The sequence below is a fragment of the Lynx canadensis genome, chromosome C1 (assembly GCF_007474595.2).
Source record: "Lynx canadensis isolate LIC74 chromosome C1, mLynCan4.pri.v2, whole genome shotgun sequence".
NCBI classification, from domain to species: Eukaryota; Metazoa; Chordata; class Mammalia; order Carnivora; family Felidae; genus Lynx; species Lynx canadensis.
The window spans coordinates 127,999,387-128,022,866 of record NC_044310.1 but is presented as its reverse complement, the minus strand read 5'-3'; the positions used below and the strand labels follow the sequence as shown (position 1 = coordinate 128,022,866).

Below are 23,480 nucleotides of genomic sequence, written 5' to 3'. Positions count from 1 at the left end.
CTATACAGTTCAAAATTCAAGACTGCAACTCAAACATTTAAGTCTCCATACGCTACTGAGACCCAAAATGCACTAAGTCGCTATATACTACTTGGCATTTCAGGATACATTCTCTTATCTGACCATATACTTCCTTATGTCAACTCTGGGCCCAAAATGATAAAGACATAAGACTTTCAAGAACTATTTAATCTTACTGGAGTGGAGGACGCAATTGATGTCCCGTTCTTAAAAGAACTGTGTCCATTTAATGTCAAATAATGAATCTGAAATAAGAAAAAAATTCAGGAAGTGTTCTTCTTAACTACAGCCATACCAATACTTTCTCCAAATTTTTTATTTAGTTTTTTTTTTGGGGGGGGGTATTTTTTCTTCACCATATAAATACATTCTATCTCTATGTCATTTCACTCCGAATTTGTTGATATCTCAGTTTCTAGGCCATGTTTTCATGAGTGGAAAATAACTATCTCCCAGTCTTTATTAGATTTTGAAGGTGTGTTCTTTTTTTTTTTTTAATTTTTTTTTCAACGTTTTTTTATTTATTTTTGGGACAGAGAGAGACAGAGCATGAACGGGGGAGGGGCAGAGAGAGAGGGAGACACAGAATCGGAAACAGGCTCCAGGCTCTGAGCCATCAGCCCAGAGCCCACGCGGGGCTCGAACTCACGGACCGCGAGGTCGTGACCTGGCTGAAGTTGGACGCTTAACCGACTGCGCCACCCAGGCGCCCCTTCTATTTTTTTTTTTTTTAATTTTTTTTTTTTTTCAACTGAAGGTGTGTTCTTTATCTCAATGTTTTATCTCCTGAGAAACTATGCTTGAATGCAGGCTGAGTGGCTTTAATTTCATTTCAGAAAAGGGCAAGAAGAAAGTGCTCTCTCTAAACCAAACTTTCAGATTTACAGGTAAGCATCACTCTTGCTGGTATTTCTGAATTATAAAAGAGAAGCACAATTCTCTCTACAATAATAACTGGTAAACAAAATCATAAATATTTTTCTACATTTTCATTCCCAATTCTATTGGCTTGGCTCCTATTACAGGTAATGCTTCTCATATTGATTGTTATAGCACTATTTTGGCTGCCTTTAAAACATCACATGAACACTGAACAAAAGAACCAGTTAAATATGCCATAGATATTATGCCATTTCTATAAGCACCATGAATTGAGGTCAAATGGCGAATGGGACACCGCTAAGAAGTCTCCAACAGAACTGTATCAAAGTCAGAATTCAGCCTCAACATCCAGCATATACAAGAAACTAGGAGGCCCTTGGGGGAGAATTAGCATTTTTCTTTTTCACTCCGGAATCTAGATTTGATTTCATTCTATTACATAAGAGATCCATGGAAATGGGTCTTGGTTTTGGGATTGGTGATTTTTTGTTGTTGTTTATTTTGGTGTGGTTTTGTTTGTTTGTTTGTTTTTATTCATTGGTGGTTGTGGTGTTTTCCCCAGAGTTGTGTTCCCCTAAGATCAGGTTCTTGAAATGCAGAGCAGCTAACTCACAGCAGATGGTGGGATTTTGTAGGGAAGAAAAGTCAAGCGATTTCATTCCAAAGACTGAACAGAGTATCCTAGAGTTTAAGGAAAAATTAACCTGTGGGAAAGTCAATTGTCATTGAGAAAAGAGTTCTCAAAATCAATGCTATTAAAGTTCCTTTTCCCTCTACAATCTAACATAAAAAAAAAAAAAACACAAAAAAAACAAAAAATGTGATGTTCATAGAAACTGATGCAAAAACTGTCACCAATTTTGGCCTTTATTATTGCATTAGCAGAAAAGGTTAGAAATACTTAAATTTGTCCTCTTTAATTGGGCAAACACACTCACTGGTCCATTACAATAGCAATTCACTTATTATCTTGTGTTTAACTTGAACCAAGAAGAAATTCTTTTGTTGCCAGAGGTCTCAAGGTATATCTATAAATGATAACAGTAGGAAATTAAGGCATTTATGAGAAAGGAAAGTAATAGCTGACCAATCTCTCTCATTCACTTCTATACAAAAGCAAAAGAAAGCCTTTGTTAATGACTACCAAGGTAAGTAGTAAGCTATACCACGTCTTTAATGCACTTGCTGACCCTCGAAAACCCTAGTACTATAGACAACAGTAAAGACAAGAAACGAGAAGGTGGAACAAAAAAATTACCAAGGTCTTAAAGAATATTCTACAGCTCTTTCTCTAAATTCTGTTCGTCCAAAGTCAGAAAAGTAAGCATAGTCACGTTCTACCCTGGAACAGAAAGTGTGTAAATTGTCACTTTCCAAATGTGACATTATTTAAGGAAGAAAATTTAATTACTGTTTTTAAAATAACTCTATCTCTGTAAATGTGACACTGTAATTTTAATTGTTGAAGCCAACTCTAATGATTCTGTTAAGATGATCCCTCTATAACTGAGAAGTTAAATTATCCAAGGTTATGGTCAGAGATGCCCCTGGAATGTTGAGAGACCATGTCACACACAAAAAAGTACCTGGTATGAAAAGCTTTATGGGGTAAAATAGATACATTTCCATACCAAGAAAGCATGCATCTTGCCTTCTACAGTAGGCAATTTATGTGCACACTCAAGGAAACATTCCCACCTCGACTACTTCTGCAAAGAGAACTGCCATGTCCTCCCATGTGGCTGCGATGCCACACATTCTTCTAGAGTGGAAGCATTCCTGCTCACTTTTGGCGTTTCAGCCAATGGACTGAAATAAACCTGGGCTGGTTTCTCAGTCCTTATATGTAATCACTGTCTCGAACTCTAAAACAAATGGGGTACTGCTAAGGCTGTGCATGCCTGTCAGAGAGTCTACTATGGAGAAGACTGTTTTCCCTCCTCCTCTGTCTCCTTCTCATTTTCACATTATTTAAAATATGCCAGTAAAATAGTGGATCCATGACATTTGAAAGCGATAGGCCTGTAGAAACTCCCACATCCACAAATTCACCCAAACAGCACTCTTGGGAGGAAAACGAAAAAAGAATGCTACTAATTCATGACTGATTACTCACTCCAACCTACCAGCCCCCTAGCTTATAGCAATTCATTTTTGCTACAGCTCTTAGGTATATGCTCTCATTTAATTTTCACAATGATCCTTTGAGGCTGAAGTTATTATTATTGCTATTATTTCTAACTATTGCCAATTATTACAAGTAGCAGAACCTAGCACTGGTTTGCAAATTCTCAACAAAACAAATACTAAACCTGTGAGTGCTGAGGGTCCATTATGTCAAGAACAATATGCAGAGATAGCTTTAAAGTTGATTCCCTTCCAGTCAGCTGCACCATCTGTCCCTGGAACTGGCTGCCTACCTTCCTTGGCCCTCTGTGCAGTGGACGCTGGCGTGCTCTGGGCACAGTACACCTCCCGGGTCTGGATCCCACCTCCACAAACGGGTCCCGTCACATGCCAGTAGGGGTCCTGCTGCTCGAGGAGAAGAGAGACTTGGCATTCTTTCCATTCAGAGGTCCTCCAGGAATACCTGTTTGGTTTGATTTATTTAAAAGAAGAAGAAGTAAGGAAAATATAATATTCTAAAGAAAACTTAAGTCACAATATCATATGCATGTAATAATCGTTCTAGAGCCAAATCTTCACCTATAGATAAAAAAAAAGTCAATAGGCTTTGTTTGTTTGTTTGTTTGTTTGTTTTTAAAGTCAATTTGTTTTGATACTAAATCCCTTTTATTTCCTAGGAGCAAAAAATCACAGCAGCCTCTCCTGGTGGCAGTATGGAATAAGAGGAGTGAAGAAAGGAAATGTGGATACACAGGGGATGTGCCTCATCCCAGGTACTATAAGAGAGTGAAGAATCAGACGAAGGATGTGAAAACCCAATGAGCCTGTTCCATAGCAGCCGAACTTTTCATGGGATAACACTTCACAAACTTCTGGATGACTATGTGGAAGTTGGCCTTTTAAAGATAGTAGAGTAGTGTGTGAATGTGTGGAGTTGGGGATATATGATTTTAAATGGATAGGGATGACCAACTTTTCAACCTTCTTGATACAGGACAGTATTTCAACTTGTTTGACCCCATTACCATAAAGATATACATACTAAAAATGAGTTATCAGTGTGGCCACTACATTTAACTGATGAGTGTTTTATATATGCAGACATGCTGTTATTTAAACTGAATTAATAATATATTCTTCCTGGTTTATAACTGGTTAAGATACATACTAATAGACACACATACATACACATGCACACACACATACAGATACGGGGAGGAAACCCAACGGAGTTTGAACACAACTTGCAGAAAACAAACAATCGTAACAGCACTGCACTCAGACCTGGAGAATTATTTCAGACAGAATTTCCTTTTGTAGGTTATTACAACATTCTTCAAGCTCACGTCATTAATAGAACCCTATAGCATTCACATAAATACCAATAGACTCATTAACTTCTAGAACAATAAACAAAACCTAAGAACATTCTTGTAACTGCTGTCCCATTTCAGATTTGAGGAAAAATTTCTCAGCATTGTGACTGCTTAAAAGGAAAAAAAAAGTGATAAAAATGACTGTGTGTCACCCAAACACTGGCCTTACAGAGACTAGAGTAAAATAGAAGTCAAGTCACAGACACCAAAATAACAAAGCAAATCTCTCAGAAACCTAATAATGACCAAACCCCTTCACAACGAATGTCATAATTCTAAAAAAGCTTGAAAACCTGACAGTCATGAAGTCTTATAATTAAACATTTTTAATGTTTATTTATTTTTGAGAGAGAGAGTTCAAGAGGGGGAGAGGCAGAGAGAGAGAGACATGCACACACACACACACACACACACACACACACACACGATCTGAAGCAGGCTCCAGGCTCTGAGCTGTCAGTGCAGAGTCCAATGCTGGGCTCAAACCCACGAACCGTGAGATCATGATCTGAGCCAAAGTCAGACGCTTAATCGACTGAGCCACCCAGGAGCCCCTCATGAAGTCTTATAAAAAGTGCATTGTAGGAAAAGAATTTGGACAATCCTGGGGGGTTCACTGTGACACAACTCCTCTCCCTCTGCCTCCCCACTTCATTTTCACATGGTTCTCCCAGGCAAAAAAATAAGTCAGTAGGCTGGGCAAGACTTTGGGTGCACAGTGCAGGTTCTGCTTATGCACACGATACAGACAATAACCTGTTTCCAATTCCTGGGAGTGATAGACTGAGAAAAGTTTGATTATTTCCAAAGGTAGGTCTTCTCCAGAGGCGAACTTCTGAAGCCTGTTCTCCTCACTCAAAGTTCTCACCCTGTTCTCTGTGTTCACTCAAGCAGAAAGCTTCTCCCTCATGCCCCTGAGTCCAGGGAAGATGGCTCTGTATTCCAGGGCAAAATGCAATGAGGTAAGGGTTTGTTGGGATGGATGGCTACCAAGGTCTCACTTCAGATCCCTTTCCTCCAAAGATCCCCTAGCCAAAGAGTTTCTGGCCATTAAGGAGGGGGACAAATAACAGCAGCTGAGAAGAAGCCTCCTATGATATAGTTAACAAATAACGTAGGCAAAAAAGGGAGCAATGTGGTATAGACAACAGGCATGCTTTACAGCTGAATTGTGCCTTGCCACTTACTAGGCATGTAACCGTGGCCCAGTTCTGTTTTCCCATCTTTAAAATGGGCATAATAATAACAAATGTTGAACATGGCATGGAATAGATGTTCAGTAAATGTTAATTCCTTTTCTGCTTCTGTCCTTCTACATGTAAGTTTTGCCCCTTGCTGCCACAGAACATACATACACACACACACACACACACACACACACACATTAACATTTTATGTATGAGGACTTCATTGATTCCATCAAGTCCTAACATTAGAGATCCAGGAATACTATGGCCTAACTTCCAGCAACCAAAGTTCAGCAAAGAGTATAAAAGAAACATAGAGTTCAGAATTACAGCAAGTCACAGCAATTTTTTTGCTTGTTTGAAAGGAATGGGTCACTCTGTATAAATAACTTTTTCAATTAATTTATCATGACCCTAGAAGAATTAGCAATGGAGGAATTTTGGAAGTCATTATGGAGAAAAATGAGAAGAAAAGTTTAATGACTATGGTACTATGTAAAGTAACAAAAACCCTGTTGGTAGCTCATTAACCAACAACACCCAAATTCCATTCACTGGCAAACAACAAATTCTCTAAAGAAATATAAGGCATTTATCACTATCACTATTGTTTACCACCTCAGAGAAAACACCAGACAAGCAAGTGGCAGAGGGAAAATGATCACCAGGTAAGGACTCCTATATTCCTTTTTAAAATCTGTCTTTCACAGTCTCTCGTCATCCTCTTTATTTTTTTTTTCGAAAGCCCTATCTATGTGTAGTCACAAATCACCCTGCAACCATGAAAACTGAATGTCCAAACTATATCAACCTGGGGAAGTGTCTCCAGGAACTGACAGAATGAGAAATCAAAGGAGTCCTTTTGGCTAACTGGTACTCACTTTCTCCTTTAGAAGCTGTTACAGCAATGGTCCTCCAGCCTCTGGACAAGATGGCATCCAGACTGCCTGGGACGCTATCTTTAATGGTGAAGTCCCTGTCAAAGAACAGGCCTTTTTCACCTCTCTCTCCAAATTCTGATGCCTTTTAACACATCCTCATTTTGTCCTTCTGTTTAGGAGGGAAATATGGGGAGTCTCAAAGGCCAGAGTCCTACCTCCTGTGGGCACAAAACATTTTTAATTGATTGTGGAAATGCCTCAAGTAGACAGCCATGGAATGAAAGACATTAGTCAATCCTCATGGCCCCTTAGCAATGTGACTGTGGAGGATCCATTTGCTTTTTTCAAAGGTTCTGTCTGAACACAACAGCCAAGGCATTAATTTATTTGGACTACTAGAGTATCATGACATGGCCTTCAAGTAATAATAACAACAACCAATACCATCTGTATGCCTACTCTGTGCCAGGCACTCCAATAACAGAAATAGGTGTGTTACCTCATTAAAGTGTCCCAACAAACCCTGAGGAAAATATTATTTCTGCTTTTACAGATGGGATAATTGGAATAAAAAAGAAGTAATTCTTCGAAGGTCATAAGTAATTGGAAGAGCAAGATTCAATGTCAGATTTATTTTTCTTTAATGAAATGGCAGGTAGATTAAAATAGCAAATGGCAAACCAATGAAACATGATCAAAGGATACTGAAAATAAGTTCAGTAGGCAATAGGTAGCTACCTGTCCAGCCATTATGAGGACAACTAAATGTTGGTCTTGGTCTGAGGAAGTGGGTTCTGGACTAAAGAAAAAAAAAATCTCTTTCTGTTGGTGGCAAAGATAATGCCAGTGACAACTAACTGATAATGTTTTATACTGCCTATATATATATTTTTTTTTTCTTTCGGTCTCAAACAAAAATAAAGTTTGAGAATATTTTACAGCCAACTTATAATTAGAGCACTGTAGTAACATAGGGTCAAGTTTTGGTGCTTTCAGGATATAATTTAAAAAAAGAGAAATAATATATAAGCCAAATTAAAGGATCCCTAACTATAAAAATTAAAATTCCCATTAAACCTTACAGAAGGTAACTTTAGGCCTGAAATCAAATTCTCCATGTTGCTCCCTGCTGATTAGAGTGTTAAGTAAACTTGTCATGATCCATTCATGTGAAAACAGCTCCAATGTCCCCACTACTAGTGAGAGAGCACACCTCCCACCACTCTGGAACCCCACCCTCTGAGAATGGGAATGCTGATAACTCAAATACTGAATGCACAAGGAAAACAGCTGATGCAAGGGCATTCTAGTTAACATAAAGATACGTATGACAGCCTGAAGGCAGGGGGAGGGCTAGAAAGAAGGACTCCCTAGAAAAAGAAAGAGGCCTGCCCAAATAGTAAGGGAATCACTTACACAACCACATGTTCATTAATCCTTTCTTTCAACAAATAATTCCTGAGCTCCAATTATGTGCCAGGCAAGATTTCAGACAATAGAAATGCACAGCAGTAGGCAAGACAAAGCCCCTGACCTTGAGAAGAGAAAGAGCTATTTCCATGCCATGACCAGGGAAGCCTTCAGAATCCTGAAGAACATGAGGGAATGAGCGGTCAGGGAGCATTCTAGGCAGAGAAGAGCACATCCAAAGTTTCCAAAGAGACCGAGTGTTTGGCACTCTCTAGGGTATCGCAGAAGCCAGTGTGGCTGGGTCAGGTGGGTTAGGATAAGAGGGAGAGAAAATGAGGAGTAGTCAGGAGCCAGTCTATAAAGAACATAGTAGGCCAGAGTTAGGACTGTGGAGTGTTATTCCAGATATGTCAGGAAATCATTGCAGAGTTTTGAGAATGGTAATATGGTGTGATTTAAAGTTTTAAAGATCACCCTGGCTACTGAGTGAAGAATAGACTATGGGGGATGTGAAGGAAGGAGACAAATTTGGAAGGCTTTGCTCATCTAGGAAGGATGATGGTGGCTTCAACTGAGGCAGTCATAGTGAATGTGGTGAGAAGTGACCAGGTTCTGGATATGAAGTGAAGGTAGGGACAGCCTTCCAATGGATTAGATAGAGATGAGAGAGAAAGGGAGGAGTGAAGAATGATTCCAAATTATTTTTTCCCCAAGTATTAGCACCACAGTGTGTTGGCAATGAATTCTTAAATGAGACAGCCCAGAAAAGGGGACAAGAACCCAGACATCAGGGAAACCATGTATTATAACTGAGAAACTCAGTTTTTCTTCATTTACTTTCTAGAATCTGTTTTCCAAATCCTTCTCCCATGCCTGAAACTCATTGCCCAATATTCTTATATGGTCCCTATAATTTAAGTCTCCTTTTAGGAAATGGTCAATAAGTATACTCACATGATACATATTAAAAGTTACAAGTTTAATTGCCATGCTGAGCACTGGGTGATGTATAGAATTGCTGAATCATTATATTCTACACCTGGAACTAATAAAACACTGTATATTAACTATATTGGAATAAAATAAATACTGAAAATGTTAACATTAAATATGTTATGATTCTAAAGAAGTATATGCAGCTTAAAAGAAGAAACCAAGATTAAGTCAAAGAAATTTCTAATGGCAGAAATACATATTCCCATTAAGAGATATAGGAGACAAATTGTGGACTAGGAAAAGTGATTTGAGGCCCTGAAATTCATTTGCCAAGATAACCAGCTTGTCTTCCAGACAGTGATGTTGTCTAACTCAAGGAATCCTGTACTTAAACTATTCTTCAAACAGAAGGGGGATAGCAGAAGGAGTAAGGAATGAACTTATTGCTGTGAAGCAATGAGTAGAGACATCGTAAATTAGCAAAGACAAAATTAGAAAAGAAGGCACATTAGCAACTCTTTTTAAAAGACCTCCATCCTACTAATGTGACATAAAGTGATTCTAATAGCAACTGGATGGCAGGACCATCAGAGTTTTATAGCAACCTCTGCCCTTTAGAATGTATGCTTTATCACTTTCACAAGGCTTAGAATTGCTTAACGTGTGGATTTCTTTTCTCCTACTAAAGACTTGGATTTAAAGCAAAGCAACATGGAACAGAATCTTAAGCGATTTAATGATGACAGATTGAAAGAATAATTGCATTAGTTAATGGTCATGTTTTGACTAAGCACATATAGACTTGCAAACAATCTTGGAATTGAAACCCTAGTGCAAGGTATTCAAATTAAATGTGTGTATATTAAAAATCAGTGTACTGCAGCATGACTAATTTATGATAATGTCTGTTGTCCTTTTAAAGTTGTAAATGCATTTAGAAAAGAATTAACTTGTCATTTTTTTTTTTTTTTGCTGAACAGACGACCAAAATAAAGGGAACAGATCAAGCTTTATATATTTTATGCTCTAGTAATTTTTTATTGAATACAGTGAGACCATTGATTATGGAAAGCTACTCTGAAGTGCAAAGCTCTTTGCCCTTCAGCAGCTGGCTTTGCCAGCCAAACTCCACATATGTATTATTAATAGACTTGTATCACTATGCACAGCACTTAGCAGTACGTTAACTTTTCTTACACTAACAGGGGAACAAATCTTCCATCCAAGAGGACTTAAAGTGGCACAATAGGGACTCATGAAAAAATATGTACCAGTAAAAGATAGATTCAATAAAGCATCTGTCTTCTCCTGTTGAAACAATTTATAGATATTTGAAACCATTGTTTCTTATCTAACACACAGTCTCCTGAGGGCTCCAGGTCATGACTCCTTTATTCCTCAAGCTGTTTAATCAAAACAGTTAACAACAACAACACAAAAATCATCCTTAACGAATCTATGAATTCATTTAAAAAATGTACTGAGTTCCTATTAGGTACGGAGTGCTTGTTTGCACTGTGGTAGATGATCAACAGCAGATTCAGAAGATATGGTAGGTGATATTCATGCCGTTCTGTTCTGGAAGGCAAACTTTTACAAACTGAGACTGTGATCTCATTTCTCACCCTTTCTGAAGCTACTCTTACAACCGAATGAAAATAGAAACTTCTTATCTGGAAAACCAGGCACACTGTTAGCAGAAGAAAGGTGGCCATTGGGCACAATATCAGATCAAGCTTCATGTGTCCATCCCTGCCCTGGGTAGTTGTTCTTATTTAATCTCCTTGATGATGTCAGTTTCAGCTGCTCTTTATAAGAAATCACTCTAAATCCTTCACACATATTACATAATAAGTAAAATCATGGAAGAAAGTACCATGTGCGTAATATTGTTCTGGAACTACCCTACACTTGAACATTCACTCATTCATTCATTGTTTGCTGAGCATTTACTATGAGCCAGGCATTTTTATAGGCGCTAACCATTCGAAGGTAGAGGAAAAAAGTAAATGAACAAAAAAGTAAATAAACATCCCTACATATGGGATGATTTGTAAGAACATTACCAACTATTATAAACATTCTTTTTTTTTTAATTTTTTTCAACGTTTTTTGTTGTTTTTTTTTTTTTTTTTTTTTTTTTTTATTTTTGGGACAGAGAGAGGCAGAGCATGAACGGGGGAGGGGCAGAGAGAGAGGGAGACACAGAATCGGAAACAGGCTCCAGGCTCCGAGCCATCAGCCCAGAGCCCGACGCGGGGCTCGAACCCACGGACCGCGAGATCGTGACCTGGCTGAAGTCGGACGCTTAACCGACTGCACCACCCAGGCGCCCCTATTATAAACATTCTTAAAGGATATGGTAATCATGTTCTGGATGCTCTAGTTCAACATACAAATTTTTGATTGTGTAATGATGTGAAAGTGAGACACATTCAGTAGAAACCATACTTTGATTTTTGATCTTTTTCCACCCAGCAATATGCAATCTGATACTCTCATGATCAATGAGCTGCAGCTCCCAAGTCAGCCATGTGATCACAAGGGTAAATTATAGATACACTTACAACCATTCTGTATCCATGCAACCATTCTGTTTTTCACTTTCAGTACAGTAGTCAATAAATTACATGAGATATTCAGTACTAGTATAAAATAGGCTTTGTGTTAGATGATTTTGCCCAACTATAAGCTAATGTAAGCATTCTAAACACATTTAAGGTAGGTAAGGCTAAGCTATGATGGTTGGTAGGTTAGGTATAGTAAATGCATTTTCAACTTACAATCGTTTCATCCTGCCATGGGTTTATTGAGAGGTTACTCCATCATAAGTCAAAGAAGATCTTTTACAAGATACTTAATATACACGAACTAAGTGACCAAAGACTGAACGTTTTCAATCTCCTGAATTCTCTAGAAATTAACAGTGACAGGCTGAAGCAGGTGTTGGACAAACATCTCTTCACGACACAGCAACCCTGTTCCAGCACTTACAGAATTCCAATGGGCAAAGAAAGCCAATAATCAAGCAAAGTTTTCCCTGCCATCCTTTTCCTTAGCTCTATCCCTGGTTTCAATATCATCTACAAAGATCTGTCAACTAATCCCCAGAGTTTTCTCAAGGAAAAATATTTTTTTCTGGAAAATCTAAAGTTGGGTGGAGTGCCTAAAAGAGATGTTAGGGAGAATCAGGCTGGTCATGGGTTGTGGACGAAGGGTGTTGTACAGAGAAATCAAAGTAGGCTGCAGGAGACCCAGACACATTCCTCAGTGTGAGTGTGCACAGATAGATCATAGTAAGGATAAATTCATGCATACCAGAGACAAGGACAGATGGATCATGAGAGCCAATCTATTCAGTGTCAGACCCAAACAGTGAAACAATGTTTTACAAATTGGCTTTTCTGTGCAGTAATATCACAGTATATGTAATAGGATCAACCACACAGCTTCTGCCTTAAGATCTCTTGGGAGTTTTAATCTACATCCGTCACTGTCACCTTTTAATACTGCTGTCTTCTATTCAATTTCAAATTCTAAATGATCATTTAAGAGACAGAACAGCCATTTTTTTTTTTTTTTTGCATGAAAATTGTTGTCTCCTGGTGAAGTGGTGAAAGTTGCTGGTAGGTCATCTGAGGTGTCATTTCCAGGAAAGGTATTGACACTTTTCAATATGTTTGTGTGTTATGGTATCTTCAGCCTAATGGGCTCTCCACATAAACACAAGGGATCTGGAGTCACAGTTGTTCCGGCATCAGGTCATGCCTCAGTTATCTGACATTAAGCATTTAAAATACTTTCCTGGGGTGCCTGCTTGGGTGGCTCCATTGGTTAAGCTTCCCACACTTGTTTTCAGCTCAGGTCATGATCTCATGATTCATGGGTTTGAGCCCTGCATCAAGTTTTACACTGATAGTGTGAAGCCCACTTGGGATTCTCTCTGCCCCCCTCTCTCTCTGCTATTTGTTTTCTCTCTTTCTCTCTCTCAAAAAATAAAAATAAATAAATAAATAAATAATAAATAAAACTTTCCTTATGCTATCTAGTAAACGGGGCCACCTTATTTACAGTCTTAGAATGATTTTCACCATCCTCTTAGTTCAGATGTAGGATCGAATACTTCAGATGTTAATCAGGACATAAGAAAAAACACAAGTACCAAGGTAGCTTATAAAACACATATCTTTCAATGTTTTGAGGTAGAGAATAGCATAGTGCCTAAGGTCATGATGCCCAATGGCAGGAGATAAACACACCCATCTCTCTCATTTCTATTCCCACCTCACAATATATAGTGTGAGTGCTTAATGTTACGTTGGAATGGACATAAACCTACAAGTAGCCCGAATGCTGAAGGAAGGGGTTTCTTGGAGTCTATACATGTCTTGGTTAAAACCATACTCTTGAAACAAACCTAAGGCTGTACTACACTAACTTCTTTATAGTTGTATAATTTCCTATGTTAGTGTAACAGACTAGCTTCTGTCTCTTTTCAAGTTTATGTAAGCTGGTTGCCCCAAGGAACTACCAAGATGTTCTGGTCTCAGAGAGCACTTGTGGAATGGGCTTCTCTTACTTACCATTCCTTTCATGGGATCATGCCTCAGGGATTGGCACTCGTAGTGTTTAGAGCTAAAATGTTTACCGCTGGAGTCTAGCTGGTGAGACGAATAGCCCCAAAGCTATGTAGCTAAAGAACTTTTACAGCAGTATTAATATGCAGGACCTATGGTACTTCTCTAGCTCTTCCCTCTTCTTGGAGTATTCTTCCCCTAATTACTTAAAAGCTAATTTCCTCACTTCCTTCAAGTTCCCCCACCAGTTCAAATGAGGCAACTGTAATGACTCTGTTTAATTCTGTAACCTGAGCTGACCCCACATCCCAGCATCCCAGCAACCCTACTGTAATGTCTGATTTTTTTTTCATAGCTCATGCACACAGTATATAGCTTATTTTATTTATTACATTTATTTGATGTACCTTCACTAAAATTTAAGCCCCATGACAAGGAGAGGACTTTGACTATTTTGTTCTCTGAGGTATCACAAACTTGGCACATAGCAAGAGGTCAATGTACATTTATTGAATGGATGAGCATGTTTCCTATAGCAAAGATGGTGGAAAGTAAAAGCCAAACAGCATTCTGAGAGACTTTAGAAAAGCACCATGAAGAGTCACAGAAATGTACATTTTCCTGCTGGGGAGAAATATGGTGAATTGGATTGCTTGATATATATGACTTGCTCATGAATTCTGGGAAAGGAGAAATGGACATTTTTGTTCCCTAATAGACTTTTTGTTTCCATTTCCCTTGTTCACAATGAATTTTAATCACCATGTCGCACTAGAAACCAAAGTTAGTACGCAGCCTTTGTGCTTTCCTGTGGTAGATGCCACAGCTCAGATTTCAGACAAATAAGAATGTCAGCCAATGTTAATTTTGTTGTTATTTATGCATTCTCCTGGAATCATTCACTAACATACCTTTCTCCCTAGGAAACACAGGTTGGTATTCAGTGACTTTTCTAAGATTCATATTTCCTACAAATTCATCATTTGAGAAGGTTTTTAAAAAATGTCAAACTAAGTAATGTTTCCAAACAGCAGAACTAGAAGGTCAGGTCCATCGCCAATGAAATTTGTCACATCTATTTTCAGATGTTAAGGTTCAATCAAATGAAGAACAATAAAGAAATTCATCTTGTATGCATCTTGAATTATTACCATTCCACACTATTTTGTTGGGAAAAAATGATACATATAAACACATGAATATGTGTATATATACCTTTATCTGTGTATGTGTCTTCACTACAACTATCATGAAAGTAATGGAAAGAATACTGACTTTGAGCCAAATAGACTTCAATATGAACAACATCAGTTTGCATCCCTTTTACTCTCAAAACTATCCTATTTTGATGAGAAATTTTATGTTCTTCTAAATAATCTTTGTTAAATTTCTGATATAGTTATTGGTGAACAGTAGGTACTCAATAAAAAGTAGCCATTATTTAACAAATACAGATGCAACTCAACTTTCTCATGATCATCAGAGAGAAATTGTTCTGACTTCTAAGAAAACTGTAATCATTTTCAACACAGAAAATAGAGGTAAAAATGGAAGGATGTCTATAAATTAACATTTGGAAGAGGTCACTAGCCATTTCATGTAAGGAATGAAGGAAAAGGGGATCAATGTCTATTTCATCATTAAACCTAGATTCTATTCCTAGAAGCCTAACATTGAGAACCCTTCTGAATTAGGCCTCCATAGAGAAAAAGATTTCACATTACCCAGAAGAAATAATTTCCTACCTCTTTAAATTACCATAGTATGCCTTCAAAGGAAAGGAGGTAGTTTCTTTCCGGAGGAAATGAACACACCTCCAAACAGCAACAATAAGGGCTGCCATCTTGGTAGTGCTTCTATGTGCTGAGTACTGAGACTGACAGTTTACATACCTCGTCTGCAGGTGTTCAACCCTCAACACAGGCAGTATAATTAGACACATTTTATTGAAAAGGGAAATGTCTTATAGAAGTTGTATAGCTTTCCCCAAAACACATAATTAATAAGTGATGGTAATATAATTTTGATCCAGGTCTACCCAAAATCAAAAAGAACAAAGATCTCAGGCTTTATGTCATTTCCAAATCCCATGCTGTCCCTTAGTATCAGTGTTTTCATTTTATTTTTAGAGAGAGAAAGAGTGTAAGACTGTGAGCACGGAGGGACAGAGGGAGAAGTAGGAGAATCTTAAGCAGGCACCACACCCAGCATGGAGCCTGATGTGGACTCCATCTCACAACTGTGAGATCACAACCTGACCCAAAAATCAAGAGTCAGACATGTAACTGAGTGAGCCACCCAGGCACCCCCTAATATCAGTGTTTTTAAAGACTGGACACATACACAACTAGGGAGAATTCTGTGAGACAGTAAGTTAATCTGTAAAGGATAATAAACTACATCTATCTCTTCTGCTTCTGAGGTACAGAATGATATGAATCTAAGGGGTCAACTTGGTAAAAAATGAACAATCAGTATGTGAAGACTTGAATGCACACTGATTTCAATGGTGAGGTGGAGGAAGTGAGTGGCTAAGAATCTGACAACAGGCATTTGTCCCTTTATTCCTCTACCCCTGCCCCACCCAATATACACATTATTTCAGGTGCAAGAAATAGCTAAGCTCATCAATAATGCCTGTTGAGTTTGACTGTTAGATTAATTGCTACAAGAAGATATTTTTTTTGCCTCATTTTACTTTTCACTGGGGAACTGATTCTCAAATTCTACAAACTACAAAAAAACAATAGGAAAGGTCTATCTAAAATAGCTACATATTTAACAGATAGAGCTCAGGGCAGCTGTCCAGCAGGAATTACCACAGATTTGTCCCCCAAAGACTTCTGAATAGCCAGCTGCAAATGACTTATGTCATTATCAGACTTGGCCTACCATAACACAAGAACACAGAGAAAAATATACTGGAGGCCTTCACCAAGGGTCATATCTACAGTCAGGCAAAATATAAACAATATAAAAATATTAAAATACAGCTACTAATCTAGGTCAATGTTTTTCTCAAAATTCTCTGCATTAGAGACAATGTCATAGGGTAGCATGTATTAGGGATTGACTCTGTATACATTAGACAATGTATTAGGGGCTGTATATTAGAAACAGTTTCATAGGGTAGCAGTAACATTTAGAGACAGAACTGCATTAGAACTGGGGTGTCACCATCCATTAGCTATGTGACATGAAAAAATATTTAAGCAACAACAGCCTCATTTACAAAATGACGATGCTATGAATAGCCTCTTGTTACAAAAATCAGGTGTGACATGTCAGGCAATGATAACTAATGGTTATTGAGCAATTATTATGTGCCAGGTTCTGGATGAAGTTAGTAGTGCTAAATGAGTAAACTAAGGCACTATACTTAAGTTCCTTGCTGAAGTTCACAAATTTAGAAAATCACAGAAATAGGATTAGAGCCCAGGGAATCAACACAGCCCATGCTCTTAAAGCACTGTGCTAGACTGCTTAGTATGGATCTCTATACTGAGTAAAGACACAACAGTTAGAAGTCACAGCTACTGGGGCGCCTGGGTGGCTCAGTCGGTTGAGCGTCTGACTTCAGCTTGGGTCATGATCTCACAGTCTTTGAGTTCGAGCCCACGTCAGGCTCTGTGCTGACAGCTCAGAGCCCGGAGCCTGTTTCAGATTCTGTGTCTCCCTCTCTCTCTGACCCTCCCCTGTTCATGCTCTGTCTCTGTCTCAAAAATAAATAAACGTTAAAAACTTTTTTAAAAAAGTCACAGCTACTGTTATTGTTGTTGAGATCCCTACACCACATAAAATGAGGTTTTGTAGAACACTGAATACTCATCCCAAAGAATGCACAATACCTGGGACATGGCTGCAAAAGTTCTTCAACAATGCAGGCCTCTTTCTCAAGAAGTTCAGGGCATTCCTTTCCACCTCCAATAGCAATGTGCTTCACATTCCGGCTCCTGCTTCTGAATCCTGGTGAGAGACTTCCTGAACGACACGTCTTGGAGCAAGGGCTCCAAGACGACCACTCAGTGGTTTCACAGTCTTTCGGCATGATGCAGGACTGGACAGTCAAAGGGAAGGAGTCTTGTGTGCAAAGGCTGAAAGAATAGAAGAAAAAAAACAGTAGGGTGTAGATTAAACAGATGCAACCAACATTATGAAGTGCCTGTTAAGGGGGAAAAAAAACCCTGAAATTTGATATGAGCTTTCAAAGGATTTTAAAAAATGTTAGAGGCATCATGATAAAATAATGAAGAACATACATCTTAAAAATGTATGTTCTCTTTTATCTGCAACTGTGAAGTGATTTCACTCTAGCAAAACACACATGTACACACTTATACCTTGTGCAAAGCATTATGAGAAATAACGACATTACCAGCAACAACCAAACTACAGAGGGAGCCCATATGTGCACTGACTGGTGAATGGATAAGGAAGATGTGGTACACATATAGAATGGGATATTACTCAGCCATCAAAAAGAATGAAATCTTGCCATTTGCAACAATGAGGATGGAGCTAATGTATTATGCTAAGCAAAATCAATCAAAAAAAGACAAATACCATATGATTTTAGTCATATGTGGAATTAAAGAAACAAAACAGATGAACATGTGGGAGGGTGGGGGAGAGGAAAGAGGGAAACAAACCGCAAGAGACTCTTACTGATAGAGAATAAACTGAGGGTTGATGGAGGGAAATGGGTGGCGGATGGGGTTGATGGGCTAGAGGGGTGATGGGCCTTAAGGAGGCTACTTGTGATGAGCGCTGGGTGTTGTAAATGATGAATTCCACTCCTGAAACCAATATCGTACTGTATGTTAACTAGCTAAAATTTAAATGTAAAAAATTAAAATAACAAATATAATAAAATACAAAAAAAAAGAAGAAGACGAAGAAGGAGGTTCTTCTAGTGTGTTGTCACCTGCACTATAACTTACAGCTGCCATTTACTGACTGGTTCCCACGTGTCACACACACTGTGCTGTATCTCACAGGTACTTTTTCGCAACAATCCCATGAGTTTATGTATTATTATCTCCAATTGTAGAAAATTTGAGCTCAAGAAGGCTAAACCATTTGTCTAAGGTCAAACAAAGGTAAAGGTAAGCTGTAGAGTATTGATCTATCCACTCTTTTCATTCTGGGCTATGAAAAAAACAAATGTGGTATCATGTTTCCCCACACCGTTAGGCTCTGAGCATCAGTTTCCTCATTTGCAAAATTCAGGTGCTATCAAATACTAACAATCTAGTTGGGAAACAAATAAATAAAGAGATGGGATAAGTGATAATGTGATGAATTCAACATGAAATAATTTATAATGATGAGGAGAAAAGTTGATGAGTCAGTAATAGACCATCTGGAAAGGCCAGGAGGATGGGAGGGGGTGAGGGTTTCTAAGAGAGAAGGACATATGAGCTGCATTTCTTTTAAAGATTGATAGGAGCTTCCCAGGCACAGAAAGAAGACTATTTTAGGTCACCAAAATAGTATATTTGAAGCCTTGATATAAAACTTTGTGGGGATGGAAACCAGTGTTATGCCAGAGCTGGATGTACTGTTTCACAAGAACTAACTAGCAACTTTTCACGAATTTTGCAAGCCAGTTGATTTCACTCAGCTTAAAAATGGCCATGGTAGGAGTATTTACACTGCAAAAATCAACAGATGCTACTAATCAAGCCCCCCAGCCCAACCTTACCCTGACACCCCACCCCCAAGAACAGGTACTTAAACATTTACGAGCACACCAAAGGGCGGGGGGAAGTAAAAACCAATTTGTCAACTGTCATAATTTGTCAATTTATAAAGCATAAAGTTCAAAGAGGAAAGTGGATAGATACTAGGTTTGTGAATTCTTCAAAATTATGTCTGGAAAGACTTCACGTCATCAGCTAAGAAATTTGGATTTAACTGAGCATTAAATAATTTTAACTGAGGAAAATCAGACCCCACCAGGAAAATAATATTTTACATATTAATCAGTGTTCTTTTTTTTTTTTACTTTTTTTGTTGTTAGCCTTTTCCTTATTATGTCAAAGGCATCCATTACCTTGGGGAAGAAAAGGATAATTTTGACAGGAACACAAGTCAATATATGTTCAAATACTGACTTCCCAAAGTGGGCGAGTGAAATCTGGTGGAGTAATGAACTAATCAGGATTAGGTAATGGTTGTTCTGCATGTTTCTGACTTGTGAAAATAATGCTGATAAGGAAGAGTCAACAACAGGGAAAGGGATTATAGAAGGTTATGTGCAGGGGAGAATAAAACATGATCAAATTTAAGCAAATTATAGTGAGGTTTCCATATTGATATCTTTCATTCCTTCATGAAGCCATGGAGAGTTAGTGTGGCTTTCAGAAGTCACAATGATATAAGATAAACCGTGTGTGTGTGTGTGTGTGTGTGTGTGTGTATTCAAGTCTATTCAGATCATATTCCTTTCAAAATGAAAAAAGACAATGTATACCTTATTACCATTGCTCACTCCAATGTTACATTTTGGGAGCTTGGGGTTAAGACATACTAGGAAGAACCTCTCTTGAAAATGCCCCACCTGTATCAGAATGTACTGTCTCTGTGCATTGTGGAGGTACGGGGAGAAGACTGTCTCTTTTGGTGTATAATACAACAGAAACATCAAGAAGTTTCTAGGTTTTCACTTTTCAGAAATTGTTATGGGCTTCCAAATTCATATATTGAAGTACTAACCCTCAGTACCTGAGAATGTGTCTCTATTTGAAGAGTCTTTAGAAAGGGTATTAAGTTAAAATGAGGTCACTAGGGTTAGCCCGAATCCAATATGAATGGTCTCCTTACAAGAAGAGATTAGGAAACAGATACAGAGAAGGAGGACTATGTGAAGACACAGAGAGAAGACAACTGTCTACAAGCAAAAGAGAGAGAGCTCAGAAGAAACCAACCTCATTGACACCTGATCTTGAACTCTCCAGACTCCAGAACAGTGAGAAAATTAATTTCTGTTGTTTCAGCCACCCAGTCAGTGATACTTTGTTAAGGCAGCCCTAGCACACTAATATAGAAATTTAGTGATGTTTTTCAATTTGTGTGTTTTTAGAAATACACAAAATTTGCATGTTTTAGAGAAAAGTCTCACCTTCCAAGATGGACTTAATTCCTTTTATAAAGAAGGTCCCACACGATACAGTTCTCTGTCTACAGTTGTGGTGGTTTTGGTTTGGTTCTTCCCATTTACCAGCTTTCACTCTCGGTTGCTCATCTTCCCCAGAATGATTTTCCTACCGGATCAGTAGAATGGATAACAAGACTTGCAAGGAGTTGCAGGGAATAATCAGGAAATTTTGCATTTTTGAAAAGGGATCCTAATTTTTGGAACTAGGAAGAGCATATGTTCCACTGATTACATATTTACTTACTTATTTTTTTTAATGTTTATTTATTTTTGAGAGCATGGGCAGGGAAGGGGCAAAGAGAGAGGGAGACAGAGAATCCCAACCAGGCTCCATACTGTCAGCAGAGTCCAATGCATGGCTCAAACTCATGAACCATGAGATCACGACCTGAGCCGAAACCAAGAGTCAGACGCTTAACCGACTGAACCACGCAGGTGCCCATATTTACTTATTTTTAGTGTTATTCTCACAAACCTACCTTCTTGGTTAAAAAAAATCATAAAAGCTGCCACATAGATCCCTGGTCTACTTTGATCAGTGAAATTCCATTTTACTGGAATAGGTAGACAAGCACTAAGTGGTGAATAAGAAATATTTGAGACTTGAAGTTTGCATCACAATATGTTAGCATGACCTTAGTCTCCCGGCTACTTAGCTTCACTATCTGCAGGAAAAAATAATAAAATGTGATTTACTCACCCCCTATCATAGTCATAATAACTTTTAGTATGTGTAAAATCACCTTATAAACTAAAGCCCATAAGAAATATTATGTCTACACATAGAAATGGGAATAAAACTTTTCATAGAAGGTGGTATTTTTAATAAAACAGACATAAACTGTGGATTTGTCTTTTTAAAAAAGAGATGCTATGTAATTATATCTCCTTGACATATACAGAATACATCATTTGTAAATTACTTCATAAGTATTCACTGTAAAGGAAATCACTGAAACTAAAAATTACTCTAATAATTCTTACTTCCTATGGAAATATAAGGAAATCTCTTTATTTAGAAAAAAAAGAACAGAAACTCATATAAGATAAAAATCAAGAGAAAGGTATCCTCCCTTCATCAAAACTTCAGCAGTTAAAATAATGTTAAATACCTCAAACATTCAGAAAAGTAGACTTATATAACACATACTCTAAGACTTTACTAGCAGAAATGAACATTTATGTCAAATTTTGTTAAATAAACAAAAATTACAAATTCAGATAAAGTTCCCTATGTCTCTTGTGATGCATTTCAAGCTGTCTTTTTCAGACACAGCCACTAACCTGACATTGATTTTTAGTATTCTCTACAATGTTTTTATACTTTAGATAAATATGTATATGCTCATAACTATCATATAGCATTCATTGTCTTGCATGTTGCTAAATGTCTTCCTTAATGTTTTATTAAACATATTATTCTGGAAATTATTTTCCTCACTTAATATTATGACTTTTAGATCTATCTATGTTGACAAATACAGATAATGTTCATTTATTTTTACTGTTTGTATGAGTATATAGCAATTCATTTATTCATTTACCCATTACTGCACCTTTTGGTTGTGGTTAATTTCTTGCAATTCCAAAGGATTATGAATTGAGCCTCTTTTTATGTCTCTGTCCTACACATGTGTAAAATATTTTCTTCAGTATTTTTGCCTTGAGTTGGGCCATAAATATTCATATAATCAAATGTACTAGGTATTATGAGATTTCTCTTTTCTTACACGCCTTAAAGAGGTATTATCAGACTTACTTTTTTCAAAATGTTGGAAAATTACATTTGTTTTTTGAGCTTACCATTGAGCTTTATATTCTTCTTGAATCTTTAATGACTATTCAGACTTCATCTCTTGTGAAGTGACCGTTCACATTGTTTGTCCATTAGGGTAGACTGCCTAACGCTCACCTTTTTCCCAAGATGGGAATTCCCCTGTCCTTGCTTCATTGTATAGACCTGGATGTTAGCTCCATGAAAGCTGATTGGAGGAAGGGAGCTGTCAGGGCACTCTCACAAACTACATATAGATCTGCATTCTATCTGCATATTCACAGAATGATGTTTCATGTTTACACTACATTCTATAGGTAAGGGAGTAACTTTTAGGCCTATTGGACACATCTATCATCAGAGTTACTTAGCGTCTATAATTGTTAGGCCTCCCAAGAATCTTGTATTAATGGGGCGCCTGGGTGCCTCAGTCAGTTAAATGTCCGACTTCAGCTCAGGTTGTGATCTCATCATCCGTGAGTTCAAGCCCCCCATCAGGCTGTGTGCTGACAGTTCAGAGCCTGGAGCCTGCTTCAGATTCTGTGTCTCCCTCTCTCTCTGCCCCTCCAGCACTTACACTCTGTCTCTGTCTCTCAAAAATGAATAAATGTTAAAAAAAAAAAAAAAGAATCTTGGGGCACCTGGGTAGCTCAGTCAGTTAAACGTCTGACTACAGCTCAGGCCATGATCTCATGGTTCGTGAGTTTGAGCCCCATGTCAGGCTCTGGGCCGTGGAGCCTGCTTCGAATTCTGTGTCTCCCTCTCTATCTCTCTCTCTCTCTGCCCCTCCCCTGCTCTCTTTCTCTCTCAGAAAATGAATAAAACATTAAAAAAATTTTTTAAAAAGAATCTTAGAATCAAATAGGTTGTGGCAATAAACCCTGAAATCTGAACGATTTAGCAAAATAACTGTTCATTTTCCTTTTGCATACAGCTCAGTGTGAACTCTCCTAGGAGGCACTCTACCTGAAGACTTAAGGGTCTAGTTTGTGTTCATCTTATATATTCACTGTCTAGAATACACGTGGCTTCCACGTGGAGCTTCAGGAAGGGAAGGCAGAGGAGGAAGATGGCCCAAAGTGATTTAGAACTTTAGCCTAGAAGTGGCTTACATTACTTCTGTCTACATTTCATTGGCCAAATCAGTCAA

The 23,480-nt window shown here is 38.0% G+C and overlaps 1 protein-coding gene across 1 annotated transcript in view; it reads right to left on the bottom strand.

Annotated features, from left to right (window-relative positions):
- The window catches only part of THSD7B (thrombospondin type 1 domain containing 7B), a 744,220-nt gene that overhangs the window by 527,481 nt on the left and 193,259 nt on the right, over nt 1–23,480 (bottom strand). Inside the window, 2 exon segments of the mRNA XM_030327713.1 lie at nt 3,324–3,493; nt 17,246–17,491. Of these exon segments, the coding sequence (XP_030183573.1) occupies nt 3,324–3,493; nt 17,246–17,491 (416 nt within the window).